The sequence below is a fragment of the Osmerus mordax genome, chromosome 14, assembly GCF_038355195.1.
Source record: "Osmerus mordax isolate fOsmMor3 chromosome 14, fOsmMor3.pri, whole genome shotgun sequence".
NCBI classification, from domain to species: Eukaryota; Metazoa; Chordata; class Actinopteri; order Osmeriformes; family Osmeridae; genus Osmerus; species Osmerus mordax.
Window position 1 is genome coordinate 2,077,285 of NC_090063.1, and position 18,178 is coordinate 2,095,462.

General features: G+C 43.4%; 1 protein-coding gene across 2 annotated transcripts in view; it reads right to left on the reverse strand.

Moving 5' to 3' along the window:
* Positions 1-417: 417 nt before the first annotated feature.
* loxa (lysyl oxidase a) overlaps positions 418-18,178 on the reverse strand; it is a 92,475-nt gene continuing 74,714 nt past the window's right edge. The window contains exons 4-7 of one of the 2 annotated variants that reach the window (XM_067249835.1): positions 1,733-1,889; positions 1,566-1,661; positions 1,147-1,262; positions 418-1,003 (exon numbers count right to left, since the gene is read on the reverse strand). In XM_067249835.1, the coding sequence (XP_067105936.1) occupies positions 997-1,003; positions 1,147-1,262; positions 1,566-1,661; positions 1,733-1,889 (376 nt within the window). In that variant the 3' untranslated portion in view covers positions 418-996. Of the gene's footprint in view, positions 1,004-1,142; positions 1,263-1,565; positions 1,662-1,732; positions 1,890-18,178 lie in introns of those variants that run through there. The other variant, XM_067249836.1, reaches the window with a different exon arrangement.

Consider the following 18,178-nt stretch of genomic DNA (forward strand, 5'->3'; position numbering starts at 1 on the left):
CACACACACACACAGATTCCTGGAATTTAGGTTAGGGTGTTTATTTGAGTGTCTAAATAGATGTAAAAAATCTACTAAATGTGTTTATTCAATCAAATTAACAAATGTTATTCCTTTTGTTATAAATTGTGCTAAGATAATTATGTAACAGATTGTTGGCATAGCAACATAGCCCTTACCACAGGCTTAGGGGAGAGGTGGCTAACTTTCCTACCTCAAATTAAGTCAGTCTTACTATTTAAGCAACAAACAGGTTAGACAGACTAGTCTAACCTGACAATTTAAGACCATCTAATGCTACTGAATTGACGAGTTTAGCTGTGTGTGAATATTAACCATATGGATTTAAATCCTGAAAAGCTTTTTGAGTTAGGTACACTTTAACTGACTTCAACAACAACAGAGAAGAAAATAAAACAATGTCACAAGAATGTATTCAAGTAGATTTTCTGGACTACATAAAAAAAGCAAAGCAGTAATTTGAGCATTTGCATAAATAAACACATACTACAAAGCATCTCAATTCTTAACAAAACAAATGTAACAACCCACAAAAGTAACTAGCATGTTACCTTGCATTCGTACAATGACAGTTTGGTTTATAGCCTACAGTCCTAGTTTAAGTTACCACAATTTTGCAAACATGAAATTATTTATTAAAAAATATAAGAGTTGCAAAAACACAAGCCATAATATAATGCTGTATAAAGCTAATGTAAATACATAATACTACCAAGAATGGGATGACATTGATTAGAAGGACATGAAATACATGTTAATATAATGCATTCTAAATGCATTATATTTTGGTATCTTGTATTTCTGTTACAGCATTCTCTTTCTGAACCTGGGTTTACATAATTTCAATTAATTAAATGTGTAGTTGTATTAGAGTAGTAGAGAGTAATTAAAGCAACAACAAAAAACAATTGCCAGACATTGTAGTCCTGTCATTAGCATAATGGCTCCTGGGAGTTTGAGAGTAAATGTATTCTCTTAATATCTGCAAATTGAAACAACAAAGCAAAAATCATAGATGAAGATTCCTTGTGTACTAAAATGGACTTTAATACAACAATTTGAGATGATGTATCAGATATTAAGTATAAATTTAGTATTATCTGAATTGAGAAGATTCACACTCACGGTGACATGTGACATCCAGACAAATAAGCATAGTTGCCCGTGTAGCGGACATCACAACGCACAATGTTGTTGCTGTAGTCTGACTCTGGGACCTGGTAGCTGGGGTTTACACTGACCTGTAGAGATAGGTGAAAGTAAAAGGAGAAAAATATGAATGAACTCTTATGCTCCATCCCTTTGCTCAAATGAAAGCGAAAACTTGCAGAATGGTCCAAATCAAATTTCCAGTCTTGCCCTTTCAAAAAAGCCTTTTGGTGAATTGAGTGCCTATTTCTCGAAGGCCACATAAAATAAAATACATTGATAGTACCATAATTTGTTATTGAAATTATATTATTTGAAAAAACATGTTTTGGTTATTCTTCTATTGTTGTGCCAACTGTAAAGTGCCACCATGTCACATATTTTTGGAAAATAACCTTCAAGATGTAGTTTCCAGGTTTCACATCTGTGATGTCGATCCACTGGCAGTCTATGTCTGCGTTATAAGTGTCATAACATCCCGGACTCAGTCCCTGTAAAATGCAGAGTATTAATATCACTGTCAGGTCATCAAATTACACAGTTTTTCACACAAATAGAATACCTGGGTGTGTGAAGTGCAGGCGAAGCGTCTGTAGTAGCCATAGTCACAGGATGTGTCCTCCAGACAGAAGCTGGCCTTATGGCCCTCTGCAACCCTTCTCTGAGAGCTCACCTCCAGCAGATCATAGTGACTGAACTCATCCATGCTGTGGTAGTGCCTGGAGAATGGGACAGCAGTAATATCTCATCTACAGTGCAACAGTAACATTTTAACTACATTTTAACATAGTACAGTGCATGATTTAAACTTTTTTAAAGTTATGTTGTTTTCATTTAGTTTGTGCAGTCTCATTAGACAGCACAGTATACCGGCACTGAGGTACCATACCGAGGAACTGGCTTTTTAAGAAAGGTGCTATACTGACATTAGGTCCATTATGTAAGTGACAGTGTCTTTATATTTTGTAGATCTCAACTGCAGTTCAACATAGGAAGCCTACAACAGTGGTTCTCAACCCTGGTCCTCAGGGACCCCTGTCCTGCATGTTTTAGATCAGAGGTCTCCAACCCTGTTCCTGGGGGGTTGAATGCACAGTTCAAGCGCGTCTGCAATATTCAACTGCTCCAAAAAAGGAGAGACTTAAAAAAAACTGGTACTGCTGAGACCACAGTTGCCTTTCTACACTTATTTTCCCACTTCATATGTGCGGTTTTACAAACTATTTCATGAATACTATACAAGCTTTTCAAAAGACATGCATAAAAACGAAACAGTAAAAAACGAATACCCCCCCCCCTTAAAACAATATTATTTCGCCAACTCTCGTTTACTTCAGCGAGAGTTCCGTTCCATTAAAGTGGCTTATTCTAGTTCAAGCTACGTAACCAAGGTAACTAGCCTGCTCCGTGTCAGGCTAAAAGTCGAGCTAAACAGACGGGCTCTGGCTAAACTAAAATGTGTTGCAAATAATTTCAAACAGGCAGAAACAGAATCTCAAAAGACAGTTCCGTCGAGTAAATTCCTGCGCGCCAAACACTTTGTTCGGAAACATAAGTGCAAACTTTCTGAAGTGCAGACATGAATGAATTTACTTCATCTCCAAAGAATGTATTAATTTTAATAAACAAGTTAAGAAATAATGTCACTTTAACTGTTTTCAAAAGCCACTGGTTAATTGACATTGAAAATAAGGCCTTAGAAACTAAGCAGAGCGTTTAGAAAAGTTACAGTCAATTATGGCGTATCCGTTCTTTGACAACCCTGTGGATGAAGGTGCTCAGATTATACAAAGAGCGTTTATCCCACCAGCCCCAAGGGTCTTCAGAGACAGAAGTAATGCTTCCCTGACCAGTATGTGGAAGAGGTTTAGGTTCAGCAGGCCCAGCATTGTTTATCTTGATACAGGGCTGGACTGGGACAAAAAATCGGCCCTGGCATTTTTGGCCCAGGCGGCCCACACCCACCGTGACTGGTCAGACACATTCCCTGCAGACAGTCCTTAAAATATGCGTGCATTCTATAATATGAGTTGCCTAGTGTTCTGCATTCATGTGATAGTTTTGGATCCTTCAAGAAGGGTCTCAAGACTTATCTGTTGATCTTACACTTAAATAATTAATTAATTCTTAGAGTTATGATTTGTATATGGTATAAAAAAATATATACATATTGATATTTGATATTGTATTATTATTATTACTATTTTTCTTAATATTGGCTTAGCAACTTTTAAAACTGTTTACTGTTAATTTAAATTATTGTAAGATTCATATTTTGTGGCTTTGGACAAAAGTGTCTGCTAAATACAATACAAAAACACACACACAGCCTCCCTCCCTTCCTGAGTCCCGGTTAATTTGCCTACTCCTTACTTACTACTCTTTCTTCCATCTTTTCCTCACTCGCTCCCATGGCCCTGTCATGGTCACTCTCCTGCTCCTCGGCTTCTTCCCTGACTCTGTCAGTAGCCTATGTTTCGGCCTCTCTGAGACAGACACCTCTCCTCCTTCCTCTACAGGTAATGCTGATGTTGAAGCAGCTAAAGCCCCCCCCCAAACATGTTCGAAATGTTTGCACATTGTGGCATTCACCTGTAGATTTGTTATCTTTTTCTCCCTTAAAGATCCTGTAAAGTGGAATTGAAAACGAGTTTTAAGTTCACCACACCAAAGAAGAATGTGTTATTAACTACCCATCCAAATTCTAATGAAAAAAACAAACAACTATGTTAAATTAGGCTTTGAAATCATGTGAAAATCAGCACTCTTCTCTGCTTGAGACTGGGGGGGGTGTGTCGTCTGAAGGAGCTGAAGCACCGCCCCTCGTTGCCTACCTACGACCCAGATAATGGATGCTACGTCAAACCGAACAAAACAGTATAGAATTAGAATTTGTTCAATGAGTTAAACATACAGATACATATAAATGAAATGTTCCCCTGAGCTGTAACACAGGAGTAAAATCTGTCTCTGGTGTCTATTTGAGCTCTCTAACTACTTCTAGCACATTAGCTACCATTTCACCAAAATACTATCATTCTACACCGAGTAGCCTAATATCAAGTTAGCGGTTTGCACTAACTCATAGCAGAGATACCTCACGAAAAGTTATCTTGTATAATTATAACAAGCACACAGAACTGAGTGATGAACTGCTGGCGGCGGTGTGGATGGTCCAGGTGCGACCGGTGGAGGAACGGCCAGGAGGGCGATGCTCGGTACGGCTCCGTGCTGCAAGAGAAGCCGTGTGTCCCTGAGCCCCGTCTGTCTCTGGTCCATGTTAAAATTATCCTCCGTGAAATGGTCACTGCATAGGCGGCTGTTGGAGTTTATCCGAAGCTTTCCATCAGCGTGGCTCTTCACAAAATCAATCCACCTATTTTTCCTTTCCTCTGGGAAATTAGGGAAATTAAATAGTGTTGCATCGCAGCTGAAGTTCTTGCATCCAGGGAAGATGCTGTTGCAGGTGGAGGGAGACATCCTGAAGCTAGCTAGCTGATGTAGGTTACAATAACAGTACAGCAGGAGGAGCCATTCAGTGATCTGACGTAGATGGGTCAAAATGACGTATATGGGAAATATTTTGGCTCCGCCCATTAAAACCTGATCTGAAAACGAAAGAGAAACTGTTCTACGGTCTAACTCCACATTTCAGTGCGACAAAGTTTTCGCGCTTTGCACATGCTTTCAGGAACTAATTTCACACGTATATAATGTACTGAGAAGCAAATCATGGAATTTGCTTTACAGGATCTTTAACTTTTCTGCGCCTCCCTTACGCTTTGGTGGTCATTTCTCAATTTTAGCGATGCTAAACTTTAACAATGCTAAACCAGCATACGCATTAGCCAACAGCTCGTGTCTCAAGGCCTGCGGGAGGCGATATTATGATTCAGGGGAAGGGGGTTTCTGGATTTGATTGGGTCAGGCCAGTGCCGATGAAGAGAATTAACCAATGGGCCGCTGTCAGTTCTCTATGGGCCGGCCTGACCAAAACAATTTGTACCAATGGGCCGCTGTCAGTTCTTTTTCGGCCGGCCCGACCCCAAAAAAAGAAGAAAAAAATGAATATAAATGATATCGGCGATTCGGCCCAAAAATGCGTCGGCCGGTATGCCAGATGGCCAGTCCAGCCCTGTCTTGGTAGATTTTATTGTAATTCTTAAAAAATATATACATCGAAAAACACTTAGCAACTCTTAAGGATGGCAATTAACACATAAGAGCAATCTACCATCCTTTGTAGAAAGGAGAGTAGTAGACTATAATAGTAGAAATGAGGGTAGTAGACTTCAGGCTATGTAGGTAGGCCTAGACTATGTAGTCTGCTGGAATCACACACAAAGAAGCAAACTCACTGTAGCCAAGCCTTGACCACTGTTCGGTCTGTCTGAATCTCTGGTTGTCTTTGCATGTGGGACATTCTTGAACAGGGTTGGTGACTTAAAAAGGTTTAGGAAAGGCAACTATGCCAGGAAATATGAAGGGTATACCTTGCTCCAAAGCAGTACCTGAATATTATCATCAGTTTTCCAGGTCATCGTGAAACACAAAGAATCAAGGATACTTTTTATTTAATTGTATAAAGCATTTTCATTGTTTAAAGTAGCCATTATGTTGCCCTCTATATTACTTCATCCTCTCCTTCTGGCTTCCCCAATATTATAGGTGCAATATACTGTCCCTATGGGTGTATCCAGGCCCACTGGAAGACTCAGGGGTTGACTGCCTGGTGCCCCCAGGGTTGAAAAAAACGTTTCTAAAATACTCTTTAGAGTGGCAAAAATTAGACCAAGTGCACTGGGACGACACTTGGGGTGTCGTCCCATTCCCATTGTTACACTGGTGAGAGCCCATGTCGTGCAGTAGCAGCCATTAAAAAATGTTCGGCCCCTGCCCTTGAAACAGCCACAGTCTGCCACTGTCCAAGCCCCCTCTGGATCTGTGGAGGCAGACTATGTTAATTGGAAATCTGGGGCAGCTGTCCATACACTGTCAGCCAGAATAGTAATAATTGGATTTGGATTAAATATGAATGCGTAATATAATAATGATATATTCTTAGTCATGCTGAGCAATTTTAAATGACTGTTCTGCCAAGCAAAGTGTGCTACAGTTTGGGTCACCTTCTGATCTGAAAGTTTGTGCTGGATCTGTGCAATAATACTTATTTCAGTGAATCCCCATTTTAGTCATTGTTATCTTTCCCTTTTATCTTAAAGCTCAGCATTTAGCCTATCAGTTAATAAATGTTTGTGGCAAGGTTGTTTTGAAGTAATTAATTAATTTTGTTCAAGATGTGAAGACAAAAACATTATTAGCCCACATCAAGTGCAATAACCCATGGCCTTCTTCAGCGTTTTGAATGTTATCCTACAATTTTCAATTGCTGCCACGTTCTTTTTGGGGCTATTATTCTCAATCTCCTGTTGAGAATATTGAGCCATAGGCTACTGTCAGAACGATTACACTAATTATCAGTAGGCCTAACTGCATATAGTTATGTTAAGATTTCGTAGGCCTACAATTTACACATTTTAACGGTCGTAATGGTTTGACAAAAATCTCCCTTGCCGTGTTAATTGCGGCAACATTAACCTTTTTGGGGATTTACGCTGCTGAAAATACCACCCAGGGCTCAACATTAAGACTTTTTGGCACTGGCCCCATCGGGCCAGTGGGTTTGAAACTTACTGGCCCCAAGACAGTTTTTACTGGCCCCCCCTCCAAAAGTTGTAATTTATCATTGTTACAACAAAACCAAAGACTTATAAGTTGTGTTATTCTGTTAACATATTTAACCATTTATTAAACACATCCTGGATATAAAAACAAACAAAAATGAAATCACATTTCTAGTGATAAAAAATTTAAAGGTAATAGTCAGCAAAACAATTGACTTTTAACCTCAAACATGATGTGCTCTCTTCCCTGCTGACAGCCATCTCTGCACAACTCTGTCTGGCTGAAACTGAAACCTCTGGGGTCTCATTTATAAAACTGTGCGTAGGATTCTTACTAAAAGTGTACGTACGCCCAAAAGCCTAAAATGGCGTACACTCACAAAAATTCTGATTTATAAAACCGTGCGTACGCACACCTGTACACAATGTTCCCTTTATAAATCACAGATAACCCACAAGTGTGCGTACGTGAATCAGCATTGTACCCCGCCCTGAACACGCCCATTTTTAACCATAAATAGTCAATGCAAAGCACCTCATGAATGCTAATCTAGTATCTCATCATGACCCTGGCATGCGATTGTTCTTTACGGTGAATCATAGCGCATAACTTCTCAGACACTGTTAGCCTATTGGTGGAGCCCGAAAACTCCGAAAATGTGGTGGCCGGTAGATCACCAATTACAAAAACTGTGCGAGTGGCGTCAACTGTGCCAGTGATACCGCGAGTCGAGATACAATTTGAAAACAAAAGCGTTTTGTTATGAACAGTAATCTATTAAAGTCTGGACTGATGACGTGGAATGTAGCGATTGCACGGGAGCTTAACGACTGTATTTCCAGTTTTTGACATATGATTATATATGCACAGTATTAAATAAATATATTTAGTTATACACTGTATTCTGCAGTTATTTAAAGGTAGGATATGTGATGTTATCTGCATTCCATGCAGTCGGGCATTTCCCCCGGTAGTGGACAATATGATGGTGAGACAGCGCCGAATTTTGATTTAAAATTTGAGTTGATTGTACAAGGTGTTTATGGAACAATTATCACTCAGTACAAGCTAAAATAATACTGCTGGATTAAATCTTCATGATAATGATGAAATCGAGTGAAAAAAGTGTGTGAGGAAAACAAAATATATAAATATTACGAGTAATCGTTCTTCCCACATTTACTTTCTGCAGTCTGACTACAGTAAGGTCATCTGCGTTGCCAATTCCAACTGTTTCCAAAATGTGCGTAGGCCTACGGGAGGGTCAGAGTTTGCGTGGAGGACCGCACATTCTCCCGTCAAGTTTGTTTTTTATAAATCACAACCTTTGCGTGGAAAGTGGCGTACGCACATTTTCAGCCCTGTTTTGTGCGTACGCAAGCTTTAGAAATGAGACCCCTGGTCCGTCAATGGTAATATATAAAAGCTTCCATAGCATTTCATCAGTATGATACTAAGTACCCAAGTCGACACCATTCTTCTGCTGCAGTTCAATTGCCTGGGGGAACGAGGCGAACGGCTGGCCCGTCTTAATTACGTGATATGTGGTTGTTATAAGTCGTGCAATAACACGATGGGCATCTACATTTAAATTCCTGACCAGTATGGTCAACGGCCTCGAAGATGGATTGTCAACCATCCGCTTAGCTGTCACGCAAACCAGGGTCTGTCTGCTAGCATGGCTGGTCAGGTATTGTTTTCGAAAATTGTCGGTGCCTCTGTAAAAATATCAATTTTGTCTGCTTTAGACGGGAACATACGACAGACGACACAGTGCATCTTCGTTCCATACAAAAGTTGCTTCCGTTTGAGCGCGTAGCTCTACTTTGCTGCCATCTTCACTTTATTGTCTCACGCCAAATACGGCAAAAAAAAATTATGTATCATTAAAACATTTTTTACTACCATGAAGAAAACTAACAATGGTTCTCAGTTGCCCCTGCCCGAAAGCGGGTCACCGGGGCCCCCCCCTGGAGCCAGGCCCGGGGGTGGGGCTCGATGGCGAGCGCCTGGTGGCCGGGCCTTTTCCCATGGGGCCCGGTCGGGCACAGCCCGAAGAGACAACGTGGGTCCCCCTTCCAGTGGGCTCACCATCCGCAGAAGGGGTCATGGGGGTCGGGTACAGTGCGAGACGGGCGGCGGCCGAAGGCGGGGGCCTTGGCGGTCCGATCCTCGGCTGCAGAAGCTAGCTCTAGGGACGTGGAACGTCACCTCGCTGGCGGGAAAGGAGCCGGAGCTGGTGCGCGAGGTAGAGAAGTTCCGGCTAGATATAGTCGGCCTCGCCTCGACGCACAGCATCGGCTCCGGAACCAGTCTCCTTGAGAGGGGCTGGACTCTCTTCCACTCTGGAGTTGCCCTCGGTGAGAGGCGTCGAGCTGGGGTGGGAATACTTGTTTCCCCTCGGTTCGGCGCCTGTACGTTGGGGTTCACCCCGGTGGACGAGAGGGTAGCCTCCCTCCGCCTTCGGGTGGGGGGACGGGTCCTCACTGTTGTTTGTGCTTATGCACCAAATGGCAGTGCAGAGTACCCACCCTTTTTGGAGTCTCTGGGAGGGGTGCTGGAAAGCGCTCCTCCCGGAGATTCCCTCGTCCTCCTGGGGGACTTCAATGCTCATGTGGGCAATGACAGTGAGACCTGAAGGGGCGTGATTGGGAGGAACGGCCCCCCCAATCTGAACCCGAGCGGTGTTTTGTTGTTGGACTTCTGTGCTAGACACGGCTTGTCCATAACGAACACCATGTTCAAGCATAAGGGTGTCCATATGTGCACTTGGCACCAGGACACCCGAGGTCTCAGTTCGATGATAGACTTTGTAGTCGTGTCGTCGGATCTGAGGCCGAATGTCTTGGACACTCGGGTGAGGAGAGGGGCGGAGCTGTCAACTGATCACCATCTGGTGGTGAGTTGGCTACGATGGTGGGGGAAGACGCCGGTCAGGCCTGGCAGGCCCAAACGTAATGTGAGGGTCTGCTGGGAACGGCTGGCAGAATCCCCTGTCAGAAGGAGCTTCAACTCCCACCTCCGGGAGAGCTTCGACCATGTCTCGGGGGAGGCCGGGGACATTGAGTCCGAATGGGCCATGTTCCGGGCCTCCATTGTTGAGGCGGCTGACCGGAGCTGCGGACGCAAGGCGGTCGGTGCATGTCGCGGCGGTAACCCTCGGACTCGGTGGTGGACGCCGGAGGTGAGGGAAGCCGTCAAGCTGAAGAAGGAGGCCTATCGGACTTTGTTGGCTGGTAGGACTCTAGAGGCAGCTGATGTGTACCGGCAGGCCAAGCGGAATGCGGCTTTGGCGGTCGCGGAGGCAAAAACCCAGGCGTGGGAGGAGTTCGGCGAGGCCATGGAGAATGACTTCTGAACGGCTTCGAAAAGGTTCTGGACCACCATCCGGCGACTCAGGAGGGGGAAGCAGTGCACTGTCAACGCTGTATATGGTGGGGATGGTGCGCTGCTGACCTTGATGGGGGACGTCCTGGATCGGTGGAAGGAATACTTTGAAGACCTCCTTAATCCCATCAACACGCGTTCCGACGTGGAGGCAGAGTCTGGGGACATTGGGGGGGGCCCTTCTATCTCTGAGGCTGAGGTCGCCGAGGTGGTTGAAAAGCTCCGCGGTGGCAAGGCCCCTGGGGTGGATGAGGTCCGCCCTGAGTTCCTTAAGGCTCTGGATGTTGTAGGGCTGTCTTGGTTGGCACGACTCTGCAACATCGCGTGGACATCAGGGACAGTGCCTCTGGACTGGCAGACCGGGGTGGTGGTTCCCCTCTTTAAAAAGGGGGACCGGAGGGTGTGCTCCAACTTTAGGGGGATCACACTCCTCAACCTCCCTGGGAAAGTCTATTCAGGAGTGCTGGAGAGGAGGGTCCGTCGGATTGTCGAACCTTGGATTCAGGAGGAGCAATGTGGTTTTCGTCCTGGCCGTGGAACTGTGGACCAGCTCTATACCCTCGGCAGGGTTCTGGAGGGTGCATGGGAGTTCGCCCAACCAGTCTACACATGTTTTGTGGATTTGGAAAAGGCGTTCGACCGTGTCCCTCGGGGGCTCATGTGGGGGGTGCTCCGGGAGTACGGGGTACCGGACTCCCTGATCGGGGCTGTTCGGTCCCTGTACGACCGGTGCCAGAGTTTGGTCCGCATTGCCGGTAGTAAGTCGAACTTGTTCCCGGTGAGGGTTGGACTCCGCCAGGGCTGCCCTTTGTCACCGATTCTGTTCATAACTTATATGGACAGAATTTCTAGGCGCAGCCAGGGCGTTGAGGGGGTCCGGTTTGGGGACCTCAGGATCGGGTCGCTGCTTTTTGCAGATGATGTGGTCCTGTTGGCTTCATCGGGCCGTGACCTCCAGCTCTCACTGGAGTGGTTCGCAACCGAATGCGAAGCGGCTGGGATGGGAATCAGCACCTCCAAATCTGAGGCCATGGTTATCGACCGGAAAAAGGTGGAGTGCAATCTCCGGGTCGGGGAGGAGATCTTGTCCCAAGCGGAGGAGTTCAAGTATCTCGGGGTCTTGTTCACGAGTGAGGGAAGGATGGAGCGCGAGATCGACAGTCGGATCGGTGCAGCGTCCGCAGTGATGCGGGCTCTGCATCGGTCCGTTGTGGTGAAGAAGGAGCTGAGTCGAAAGGCGAAGCTCTCTATTTACCAGTCGATCTACGTTCCTACCCTCACCTATGGTCACGAACTGTGGGTAGTGACCGAAAGAACGAGATCGCGAATACAAGCGGCCGAAATGAGTTTTCTCCGCAGGGTGTCCGGGCTCTCCCTTAGAGATAGGGTGAGAAGCTCGGTCATCCGGGAGGGGCTCAGAGTAGAACCGCTGCTCCTCTGCGTCGAGAGGGGCCAGATGAGGTGGCCCGGGCATCTGATAAGGATGCCTCCTGGACGCCTCCCTGGTGAGGTGTTCTGGGCACATCCCACTGGGAAGAGGCCCCGGGGAAGACCCAGGACACGCTGGAGGGACTATGTCTCTCGGCTGGCCTGGGAACGCCTCGGGGTCCCCCAGGAAGAGCTGGTGGAAGTGGCCGGGGAGAGGAAAGTCTGGGCCTCCCTGCTTAGGTTGCTGCGACCCGACCCCCGGACAAGCGGAAGATGATGGATGGATGGATAAAACATTTTTTAATGTATCATTAAAAAATGTTGCCGTATTTGGCGTGAGACAATAAAGTGAACATTTTGTAATGATACATTAAAAAATGTATCGAGATTAGAGAATTACAATTTGACAACCACTCATCACTCACTACTCAACTCTTGATTTGCCAACTGTGCGCCCCATGAGCTGCAAAGTTATTTATGCATTTAGCAGATAGCAAAACATATGAAGGATGTTAACTTTTAAAACTCGAAATTAAGCAACGAGTGGTGGCGCATAGTAACAGCATGGCAGCTATATGGTTAGCGTGACATGCATTACCTGAGTGATTTTGTCGTTCGTTTGACACCCTCAAGTTTAACAGAAGTTATTAAATGGTGGCGGATTAAACAATAGGCTATATAGCATTTTCCGTTTGGGTTTTGGCATTTTGATGTGATCATCTACATTAATGATTAAACTTTTATTTGAATGTTTTTTGAATAGTCAATGTAATAGATGTATGACAGTAACTGTAGTGAAAACTTTATTTTTTAATGTTTGGTGGGTTTCTGAACTTTTCAGTTACAATTCGCCATGTTACAGAGCCAGAAAAGACTTTGCGGACGGTCTGCACATTCTCACGTCTGCTCAAAAATGTTCGTGAAGGCTCGCACAAGTACATTTTTATACATCACACCGTGCGCGTGAAAACCAGAATACGCAAGCTTTTCGTGCGTATATACGCACAAAACGGGGCTGAAAATGTGCGTACGCCACTTCCCACGCAAAGGTTGTGATTTATAAAAAACAACCTAGACGGGAGAATGTGCGGTGCTCAATGCAAACTCTGACCCATGCGTAGGCCTACCCACATTTTGGAGACAGTGGGAATTGGCGACGCAGATGACCGTACTGTAGTCAGACTGTGGGAAGAACGATTATTCGTAATATTTATTAATTTTGTTATCCTCACACACGTTTTCTGTCCACTCCATTTCATCATTATCATGAAGATTAAATCCAGCAGTGTTATTTGCGCTTGTACTGAGTGATAATTGTTCCAGCATATAACTTAATATATTTCTTTAAAGGGGTGATTGACTGTTTTTTGGGGGTATTTCACACTGTTCCTTAAGGTCTCCGAATAGGGTATGTAACATTGGTTGGGTTGAAAATGGCCCGGGTGCTGTTCTATGCCCCCTGATAGATCCTCTGAAATGTTCCCGGGAAAAAACACTAGCTTTACTCCTTTTATGGTATTCTCATTAATATTTAGATGAGCTGCACGCTGATTGGTTGGTTTTCAACGAGTGAAGCTGGGGAGCAAAAACGCAACACGTCCAACAGCACTCACTGAAACACCGAAGGTGGAGACTTGAAATAAAAATGCGCAAATAAATCTATTGTGTCTACACAACACTTTTCAACAGATTGACTAGATATCATTTGAAATGATAACGTTAGTTGTTTCCACTTCTGTTGCCGAAGCAAACTGGATTGACTTAGGTGGGTAGAACGTTACAGCATGGCAACCAAACTACTGTATATCGTAATTCAACTCAGCTTCAGTTAGCTAGCTCTAGACATCTTGCTGAAAACTAACCTGACAAAGATCTGGACAAACATGCATCGTGAATTGTAGATTTACATAACAACACGGGTTATTTATTTGAATGAAACAGTCAGGAACATGAAACAACGTTAGCCCCATTGCCAATAAACTAGGCTAAATCATCACAGATTCTACCTATGCTCTTGCGTTAGCAAGCTAAACTAGTTTACATGCCTACAGTCTAGGTTTTTTCGCTATCTAGCTGTTCTTGCATTCCTTGCAAATCAGCGTTAATAAAAAGCAGATGAGCTAGAGTCTAGCTAACATTGACTAGACGGGCATGGCTGATGTTTGTCTATACCGTAGCGTAGAAGATCCCTGTGCAGTTCGACCCTCGACACATTTGCGCGAATCATTTCACCAAGGACGGTTTTGAAAACCTGGGACATGTAGTTAAAGCTTTTTTTAAAGGATTTGCTATGATGCTGTTGCCGAAAAGAGGTGCGTTCCTACCTTACGTTCATCACAACCGCAAGCTGTAGTATGATTTTGTCGGTAACAGTTATTAGCAATTCTAACGTATCCTGTATCTAGCACCTGCCTTTCTCCAGTTCTTTCAAATAGATAATCTAGACAGGCGTTAGCAATAGGCCAGACTGCTATTTGTTTTCTGGCAATTTTTTCGGAAGCTTCCCTTCTAATGCCGACTACAGCTAGTCTAACTAGAGTCATTTGCTAAGTAAAGTATGTTGATGTGTTTAGAAACGTATTTAGTATTCTACCTATGCTAGATACAGGAGACGTTAGCATTGCTAATAACTGTTACCGACAAAATCATATTGTAGCCTACTTATAGCTTGCGGTTGCGATGAGCGTACGGTCGGAACAGCACATCTTTTCAGGTTCAGCTTCATAGCAAATCCTGCTTGAAATTGTCCAAGGTTGTCAAAATTGTCTTGGGTGAAATGTTCAGAGCAAATAAATAATTGAGTGTCAGACTTAGCCGGGATCTTCTCATAGACAAACAGCAGCCATGCCTGTCGAATGTTTGGCTCCTTGGGAAGACTATGAGTGTTAGCCTTCCCTGTACAGCCTGGAACACAGCATTTACGACCGTGGTCCATTTTCAATATCCTTGTTATACTTCAAAACGTTATTCTTTGTAATTGCTTAGAAGTAGCCTACACAGAACAGCGCGCAGCTAAACTAGCATCGGAGATCTACTCTACCTCGGACTGGGCAAGAACACCAGTGAGTGGGCTGGTCTGGATGTAAATTTTGGGGCGTGACAAAGATGCAGACCAGAGCCAAAAAAGGCGGTCCCCGGACTGACGTCAGTCCGGTGGCTTTGTTGAAAAGCTAGCGTTTTACAGCCAAATTTTTTCATTTGGAGATTTGCATAGGAAAGAGGTGTCAATGGACTTTGAGGTTCGCTGTATGTTCATTTTACCCACCGAACTGTCGTTATTCAACTATGACAAGGTAAAATCGGTTTTGTAATCAATCACCCCTTTAAAACTGTGCAAATATCATCATATGTCAAAAACTGGAAATACAGTTGTTAAGCTTCCGCACAACCAATACACTCTACGTCCTCGTTATCAGTCCAGACTTTAATAGACTACTGTTCATAACAAAACGCTTTTGTTTTCAAATTGTATCTCGACTCGGGGTATCACTGGCACAGTTGACGCCACTCACACTGTTTTTTTTTATTTATTGGTGATCCACCGGCCACCAAATAATGTGGTTTTCGGGCCTCCACCAATAGGCTAACAGCGTCTGAGAAGTTGTGCTTTTTAGTTTTTTTTCCCCACCAGTCGCCATGATTCACCGTAACTAACAATCACATGCCAGGGTCAATAATATACTGGGTTAGCATTCATGAGGTGCTTTGCATTGATCATTTATGGTTAAAAATGGGCGTGTTTAGAGTGGGGTAAAATGCTGATTCACGTACGCACACTTGTGGATAATCTGTGATTTATAAAGGGAACATTGCTTACAGGTGTGCGTACGCACGGTTTTATAAATCAGAATTGGGCATACGCCATTTTAGGCTTTGGGGCGAAAGTACACTTTTGGTAAGAATCCTAAGCAGTTTTATAAATGAGACCCCAGGTTTGAGAACCACTGGCCTTCAAGATAGGAGACAGGAGCAAGGAGTAGAATTAGGGTGGAAGAGAGGATAAAAGATTGTGCGTAAAAAGGGAGAGGGGAAAGGCTGAGGAGTCAGGAGATTCTTCATCTTTAATTGTATTTTATTGAGAAAGATGGTAAAATATGTGACACATTAGTTTTAACAGCATAATATATTATTTTGTTAATCCATTTTTCTTTAGTTTCTTATTTTGTTTATAACCCAAATGCATGCTGTCCACCTGAGTGGACAAAAAAACTGTATACAACTGCTAATATCCTGATAGTCCCCTGACCATATTTCTAAAATTAACACCAAAACCAAAGTGTTCAAGTAAAATCATTATAAACGGATGCTCCACTGAATCAAATGCCTTATAGAAATCCAAGAAGAAACTAGAGAGGGTACAATTTCTGCGGAAATTGTAGGGTGTGCTTGCTTGCGTCGGTTGCACAGGGGTCCGTTTTTGAATGACATTTTTACAACTGATATTTCTGTATATGTTATATAAAAATGCATACTTATTATTTATAAAGATTACATAGATTTAAAAGCATATTTTTTTTGCTGCTCATTTACAACTGAAAATACGAGTGAAGTGTAGAATGAAATAGATGTCTTCTCATTTCCCCTGCAAGAGGCAGCCTCATCGTTGAATCAAAACGAATAAATTTGGCAGACCGGTGTAAAAATTGACCTAATCTCTATGACTTAAACGTCCTTTTAAGTTTTTCCCTTCTCGTGATATTTTCAAGCATTTAGCCTACTCATATTGCATTCATTCATGAATAAAGAACCCCCTTTGAAGATTATTCTACGACGTTACCGGCAGTAGAAGATTGAATCGCGATTCAAACAGTACCATCTGCTAACTGAAAATATGCCCCCCAAAACGTAAATAAGCTTGACATTTATTTAGTGGAAAATCGCTCATTCATAAAAAGCTCACTGGTAGCGATCATTGTCAGTAACAACGCAAAATGCGATATAGCCCTGTGTGGAGAAGCTGCCCCGGTAAATTGTACTACTACGGTACAGTACTAGACTACTGCTGTGTTCGTCTTGGTAGCGATTGCGTTGGTTGAATTGGATTTAACGTTCCGTTGTACGGTTTAGGCTGAAATTAATTATTTTCATGAACAGATTGACAATGTTTAGGCTGTGGCAATGAAGTTCAGGTTAGTAGTTAGATAGACTTTTGATTTAAGTAAGGAGAGTGCCGAACATGTTCTGTCGCTGTTTGACTTCCTAAACAGCTGTGTAGTGTAGATGTTTTTGTAGTGTGTCTCGCGTAAGCTACAGCGTTGCAGTGAGCTACACTGGTTTGAAACGACAGGTAATGGTAATTTCACCAACAAATCGTTTACTAATGTCAGAATAAATCCCACAACGAAAATGTATATGTGAGGAATGTTTATTTTAACGATTGAAAACAGATAACGCTACATCATAGACCACTGTAGTATGTGTTGCCCGGGCAACACAGGCTAATGTCATGATGCTAATACTTCAGTGAAATAGTAGACTACTGTTTCCGAAAGTAGATGTACTTCCTTAATAATATCAGCTTATATTGTACATTACACATCACAATTGTGTGTCATATCACAAAGTAAAATGAGTAAATAGTTATCACCCTGGCCTCTTTTCTTGTGGCGTTTCTGCAGCTGCCTTGCAGTAAAGCTATAGTTAGCCTAGCTATCCCCCAAGTTAACAGATGCGAAACGAATGTTCTGCCAAAGGTAGTCACGCGGGTTTTCGTGACGTTAGTGACGTTAGTAACGTCAGTGACTGTGGCTAGCAAATCAGCCACCGTTAGCTTCACTTTTCGCCACAAAAACTTTACTTCAACCTAAACCATGCAACGGAACGTAAATTCCAATAGAAGCAACTCAATCGCTACCAAGACAAAACTTTCGACACCGCCGTTGTGTATGTAGTCCAAATATTGACTGAGTTTTAGGGGGGCGAAAATAAATAATAATAAATATATATGTGAGAGAACAAAGGTTGTGCTCTCGCCGAAGGCTTGAGCACACCCAATTAAAGCCATTATCTTCAATGAGATCTCTGTATTCAATTATGTCCATTACCAGCTTTATATTGTTGGGGGTTGATCTTCCCAGGTAACTTTCTCCTTAGCTAAGGTCATTTACTTAAGGGGGTTGCACATCCCTTAAATCAGGGGTACTCAATTAGAAACTCAAAAGGTCCACTCACCAAATTTCCATTCAGTCCAGGGTCCGGAACAGTGATGGTTTATTTTCTGGCACTTACCTCAGAGTTCTGGGGGTAATTTTGTTCCAAGTGTCTATGCTTTGTGTCATAGTGACGTTTCACGTTAGCTCTACCACTTTTGACAAGGGCAACCGTCTCATTGCAGATTAAACACATCGGTTTTGTGCTCTCCACCGGCAACACAAATGCATACTTGTCAGTCCATTCTGTCTGAAATTTGCGATTTTCTGAAGCAACTTTTTGCTGGGTTTTGTCATGCCATGACTTTTGCTAAGGAAGAAACAGGTAGGCTTGCGTTAGCAAATCGATTAGCCTGCTA